The sequence below is a fragment of the Juglans regia genome, chromosome 6 (assembly GCF_001411555.2).
Source record: "Juglans regia cultivar Chandler chromosome 6, Walnut 2.0, whole genome shotgun sequence".
Taxonomy (NCBI): domain Eukaryota; kingdom Viridiplantae; phylum Streptophyta; class Magnoliopsida; order Fagales; family Juglandaceae; genus Juglans; species Juglans regia.
Window position 1 is genome coordinate 31,073,517 of NC_049906.1, and position 6,745 is coordinate 31,080,261.

The 6,745-nt window shown below is 35.1% G+C and overlaps 1 protein-coding gene across 1 annotated transcript; it reads left to right on the top strand.

Annotated features, from left to right (window-relative positions):
* Positions 1-465: 465 nt before the first annotated feature.
* LOC118348797 (protein DETOXIFICATION 16-like) lies at positions 466-6,163 on the top strand. Its single transcript, XM_035691339.1, has 8 exons — positions 466-868; positions 2,848-3,392; positions 3,529-3,615; positions 3,711-3,767; positions 4,354-4,592; positions 5,188-5,306; positions 5,409-5,495; positions 5,768-6,163. Exons 1-8 carry the CDS (start codon positions 569-571, stop codon positions 5,825-5,827), a joined length of 1,494 nt encoding a protein of 497 aa, XP_035547232.1. The 5' UTR covers positions 466-568; the 3' UTR covers positions 5,828-6,163.
* Positions 6,164-6,745: the final 582 nt, after the last annotated feature.

Genomic DNA, 6,745 nt, shown 5'->3' on the forward strand with positions numbered 1-6,745 from the left:
ATTTAAAAGAACAAAAGCTAAACATATGTGACCTGATTGATATAACTTCCAGCTTCAAAATAGAGGTATAGAGTTCAAAATACCCTTCCATCAACTCAAAAACAAAAACAAAAAAACAATACTAAAAGAACACTTTCATTGCCAACTTAAAAGAGGTTGGCCTCTCTGTCTTGTCGTCTTGTCGCTACATTTGTTTGAATTTGTGGAGGAAAACGATACCAAGGCCACGTACATGTTGGTTTTTCAGAGCTTGTCGTTTTGTCAATTAGTCCGAGACTACTTTCATGGTCAAATCCAACCTCGAGATGACAATGAAGTAACAAAAATAAATACAAAGATGACAATGAGTTTGGACTGTTTTGTTGAACCCTCCAGTTTACTGTAATACCCTACAATCATCAGTGGAACTTAGGCGCATTTTGATCAGTAATAAAGAAGAAACACCCTGGTCACTTTAGTCCTCAAAGAAAAATTTTCAACCGCAATATAGGAGCCACCAAGTGTAGCCCTCTCAGTGTCTCTCTATCTGCATGTGCCACGGTGTCAGTGAGCGGAAAAGGAGAAGAAAATGGCGAGAGAGGAGGAGGAAAAGGCATCTCTGGTATCACCGATATTGATGGAAAACTCTGAAGATCATGAAAATAATGGAGTCAGTAGTATTAATGAGGATGGAAGGAATAAAAGGAAAGTGGTTCTTGAGGAAGTAAGAAAGCAGCTATGGCTGGCAGGGCCTCTGATATCTGTGAGTCTGTTGCAGTATAGTCTGCAGGTGATATCTGTGATGTTTGTGGGTCATCTTGGTGAATTGGCTCTCTCCGGCGCCTCCATGGCTACTTCTTTCGCCTCTGTCACTGGTTTCAGTTTGTTGGTGAGTTTGGTTATCTTTATAATTTTATCTTTTAGATATACATGATATTTGTAGCACTTGCTCATAATTCTCGATTGGTTGATGTGTTGGTTGAGCTGTGGCTTGAACAGGGTGGGTTGAAATATATTTTTTATAAAGATTTCTTAATTGCTTATGGAATTTTACTTCATATTTAATATTTATGAAGTGGGTTTTACTTCATACTTAATATTTAAGTATTTATTATTTTTAAAAATACTTACGACAACAATAAATTTTATAGAGTACACTTTAAATTTGAAGAAGAAATTGAATCATTTTTTATTTTCCTTTTGGGAAAGATTTATTGGCACCCCAGCTTCTGACTGACATTTGGCTCACCGGTTGTGTGAGTAGAAAATTATGGAGATAATTTATTTGTACTTTGGATAGATTTTTTTTTTTCTCTCTTTTTCCTAAGGTTCGAGTGTATTGGAGTTTTTGAGTTTGAGTTACGCTATTTTTGTATTCAGTTTTTTGTGTTTGTAGCACTAGAATGCGAGTTTTCTAAGCAGAATCGTTTAAATCTTTATATCTTGCGTGATTGTTTTTTTCTTTCCTTTTCTGCTTCTTGACCATCCCGCAATATCAATTTGGGTACAGTATGTCAGTTTGATTACTCATTTTCTGTTCTTGCTGAAAGTGAAAGGATAAGTTTTAAAACGTGTTTGCTTGATTGAAAGTGAAAATGGTGGGCCAGTGACTGCTGTAAAGAAAGAAAAAAATTGTCGTATACGAGAAAAAAAAAATCGAACGTGATTAGAGTTGAGATGAATTGTATTATTTTTATAAATAGTAATAATTGAGATGATGTAGTGAATTTTATTAAATTTACAAACTTTTTGAATTTTTCATGATAAATATTTTATAAACTTATTTTAATATTTAAATATATTTAAATTCATTTTAAGTAAGTCTTATAAAATTTATTCTATCATCTTAATTTATTACTATTTATAAAAAAATTTAATTCAATTCAATATCCAAACCAGCGAAAGTTTCTGATAATAACTTCGTACTTTTCCGCAAGAATATTGCTCGATACCTATGAGGTGGATCGATCACTTCTTCCCTCGATCCCCTCTTACAAACTGGTGAAAATATTTTAATGGTACGTTAGACAACCATGGATGTGAAATTGGAACTGATGAGGTCTTCCTCTTTCCCAAGTTTATGCACTTAAACGCAACCTAACCTTCGCAGGAAACCGAGATTTTTTTGCCATAGGTACCAATGATACAAAAATTCTGAGTCCCTCGAAGATTCACGGTTCAACTCACCACTCATATGCGCAAATCGATTGTATTAACCAATCTAGATCACGTGAATTCCTAGCTTGTGGATTTTGTCCAAAGGTTCATTTGATTCTGTCGTGGGAAAGTTTCTAGATGGCTTTAATTTATACGGAAACCAAAAGCATTGCAAGCTTTCAACCCCAATTGATGGAGTTTCAAACAATAAAAGAAAAATATGTATATAATTATGGTTCATGATGTCACCATTTTGCTCTTTCAAATGTTGAATATACAACACGTTTGAAGAATTCATGGCATAACTCATCTTATAAAATTGGTTCTACAAGAGAGGATTATTCATTCCTTATAAATATGCTTAAGACCTTATCCACATGAAATGTGAGATTATTCCTTAACACTCACCTTCACGTGCATCGGTGCATGCCAGTATTTTTTTCTGGTCTTTGTCACGGAATAAGTAGTGTAATCCCCCATTTGTGGTAGACTTTGATACCATGAAGAAATTCATTGGCCTAACTCATCTCATAAAACCGGTTCTACAAGAGAGAAATGTTCATTCCTTATAAACATACCCAAGACCTTATTCATAGATAATATGAAATTATTCATTAAACAATGTTCAATAGAAGTCTGTACTTCAAAAAAAAAAAAAAATGTTTGATAGAACTCTTTGTATGTTACTAATGTGATTATCTACTTGAACAGATGGGAATGGGAAGTGCATTGGATACCTTATGCGGGCAGGCATATGGAGCAAAGCAATATCATATAATGGGAATACAAATGCAGAGAGCAATGTTTGTCCTTTTTCTTGTAAGCATACCCCTTGCAATCATCTGGGGAAACACAAGATATATTCTTATTGCTTTGGGCCAGGAAGATGATATAGCGACAGAAGCAGGACGATATGCCTGTTACATGATCCCGAGCCTGTTTGCCTATGGTTTTCTGCAGTGCCTAATTAAGTTCTTACAAACCCAAAACATTGTCTTTCCAATGATGCTAAGCTCTGCAATCACAACTTTACTGCATGTTCTTATATGTTGGGTCCTAGTATTTAAAACTGAACTTGGAGACAGAGGAGCTGCCTTGGCAAATTCCATATCCTATTGGATCAATGTATTGCTATTGGTACTTTATGTCAAGTTCTCCTCTTCATGTGCAAAAACCTGGACGGGTTTCTCAAAGGAGGCCTTGCACAATATACTCACTTTTCTGAAACTTGCTATTCCTTCAGCTGTTATGGTCTGGTAATTTCTATAACTTAATGCTCTATATGCTTGAAAGCAAGACAAAAGAACTCTACATTTTCTTCCATCTTTGTTCTTTTCTGAGCTACAGAATGTAATGCATTTTGCTGTAATCTTTTACCATGATTTTGAACAGCCTGGAAATGTGGTCATTTGAAATGATGGTTCTTCTATCCGGTCTTCTTCCAGATCCAAAGTTAGAGACTTCAGTGCTTTCTATTTGGTTAGTTGCTAAGTTTGTTGATCTTTTTCCATGAATATACTGAATTTATTAGATAATTATGAGTTCCCGTTAACTCACCCAGCATATTTTGCCAGTCTGAACACCGCAGCAACAGTTTGGATGATCCCCTTTGGACTCAGTTGTGCTATAAGGTAAGTTATGCTGAATTGATATAAAAATATACTTCCGCCCAATGAAAGGCCCAAACCACATAGTCTATACTCTAAAAGGACTAGCCAATTATACAATTGGAGCCATATTGAAACTTTATAAACAGCAAGAACTTCTCATTCCCAAACAATGTGAGATCTCATACACATAGGCTCTGATACCATTTGTAACGCCTTAATGGAAGGCCCAAGCCATATAACCTACACTCCAAAAGGACTAATCAATGATACAATTGGAACTCCATTGAAACCTTATAAAGAGCAAGAACTTCTCTTTCCCAAGCAATGTGGGATCTCATATACCACCTACCTTTATCCTTATCATATGGGGTATCACATTAAACATTTTGGAGTATAGCCATTTCATAGGATGCCAGGGGAATCTGACTCTGGCTGTGCATAGATTTTTTCTTTTTTTGTGAGTTTAGAAATTTTCCTTTGATCTTCATAAATCTTTATTTTGATTTTGCTCAAAACGCAATATGATACTGGCATGAAGGATTGGAACATGTCCCTCACTTTCTTATTCACTGTCTTATCTTTTAATGGCTCATATTTTCCTTTACAGTACTCGAGTCTCAAATGAATTAGGAGCCGGGCATCCCGAAACTGCACGTTTGGCGGTACATGTTGTCTTTGTGATGGCAATAACTGTGGGTATATTGGTTGGATCAGTTCTGATATTGATACGCAACATTTGGGGCTATGCTTACAGCAGTGAAATAGAAGTGGTCCAATATGTAGCAATCATGATGCCAATTCTTGCAATATCCAACTTTTTAGATGGCCTCCAGTGTGTTCTTTCAGGTTTTTCTGTTTTTCATACCTTAATATACTCTCATACTCTGCATCAATATCATGACCGGATTAAAAGAAAATAATAGTATGAATTGTTCATGGGAAACTAGCAAAAATATTGCCTTGTTAGGGGTCTAGATTTGTGATTAAACTGTTTGGCAATGAATGAGGAAGATTGGCTGCAAACAGCAATGGTTGCAATGATTATTGAGTATTTCTTCACCCTCTGAAGGAATTCAAGGGCTTAACTTATATCATAAAACCGGTTCTACAAGAGATGATTGTTCATTTCTTATAAATATACACAAGACCTTGTCTACAGGCAATGTGAGATTATTCCTCAACACCCTGTAAACCTCCCACCCCCCCCTCTCCTCGGCCCTCAGCCCATCAATGTTTCAGAGGAAAGGTTTTTATGGGGAAAAAAGAAAGAAATGTATGAACTGTGAAAGAGAAAAAACCTAAAAGATGCCTCTTAAATGTGTATGATCTGTCACACTCTAAAAGATGCCTCTTAAATATGTCTTCCCAAAACTTTAAGGGACCATGAAATAGAAAGATCATTCGAGTGGCTAATCTGTTGTCTCAATTTGTGTACATGTAGGCACTGCTAGAGGATGTGGTTGGCAGAAGATTGGTGCATATATCAATCTCGGTTCATACTATTTAGTTGGAATTCCATGTGCTGTTGTATTTGCTTTTGTCCTCCACATTGGAGGGAAGGTAAAAGTTTTCACTCTTTTCCTTCATAACTTTAAGCCCTTTGTCACTTCTTCACTGAAATTATTGCAAGTAATCTTATCTCTTGAGAAATTTTGCTCACAGGGGCTCTGGCTGGGGATCATAGGCGCACTAGTTGTCCAAGTGTTATCACTTCTCACTGTTACCATACGTACTAACTGGGAGCAACAAGTACAATCTCCTGTCCCTCTTCTGCTCTTTTTTATACGAGAAATACTTTAAATACAAATGAATTATACAAAAGTAATCTCAGAAATTGGCGTGGTTTGATATGATTTGTCAGATTGTAAAATTACTTTTATTATAAAGTAGATTTAATGGATTTCATAAAATTACGTCAATTTGTGAGATTCTTTTTGTGTAATCTCTTTGTGCCTATAACACCCATCTTTTGATATTTTCTCACCCATTTCAATTTTCTCACTAAATCTCTCCTCTTTTAGGCAAAGAAGGCTACAGAGAGAGTCCATGATTCAATAATTCCTGTAGAGATAGTCTCTTGAAGATGAATGGCGACTTCAGCAGATAAACTCCATTACTACTTGACAGTAGAGGAATATACATCTGAAAATTTTGGAATCTTAAAAAGGTATTGCAGCTTGATCTGCTTATGTAAGTTATATGATGTTTTATAATCGTTGGAAGCTGTCAATTAGATCTAAAGATAATGAATGAATACCGAGTAGTGGAAATCAGCTCACAAATAGCATTATTTAGGCATAAGAGACTGTGAATGGACATGTTATTCAATGGATTTGGCTAAGTTGGCTGCCACCATAGACAATTAAACTCTACTTTTATTCTCCTTAATAGCAATTTGAGTCTTTATTTGCGTCAAATTGCAATTGAAACTCCTCCGATTGATTCCCGACGTGAGCACCATAAGCAATCGATATATCTTAGAGTAACACTAAAGCCACCGTTAGGGGCTTCTGTTAGTGTATTTCATGTGTTTTTTTTTTTTTTTGGTTCTTTTTTTACATACATTTTTTTAACACTTTCAAATATTTTTAAAAAATAAAAAAAAAACATAATATTATTAAAAAATACTTCATTAATCACGAAGTAAAATAAAAAATAAAAAAATCCCAACAGGAAGACTAGTATTGATCTATATCTTATGTTTTTTGAAAAAAATGAGAATGATAATCCATTTATTTAAGAGTCGCGCTCCTAGCCGGTCGGGTGCGAAATTTATTTTTACACCAGCAAATCAAAAGCTGCCACGTAGGGGTCTCAACAATTTTCTATTTACACCCGCATACAGGTAATGAAACTAGGCCTTGTTTGTTTTCCAAAAACATCTCATCTTATCTCACCTCATTATTACAACTTTTCCAAATCCCCACATAAAATAAAATAAACAATTCAACTTTTTCAAATCCCAAAACAATAATAATATTAAAAAATATATTCTAACA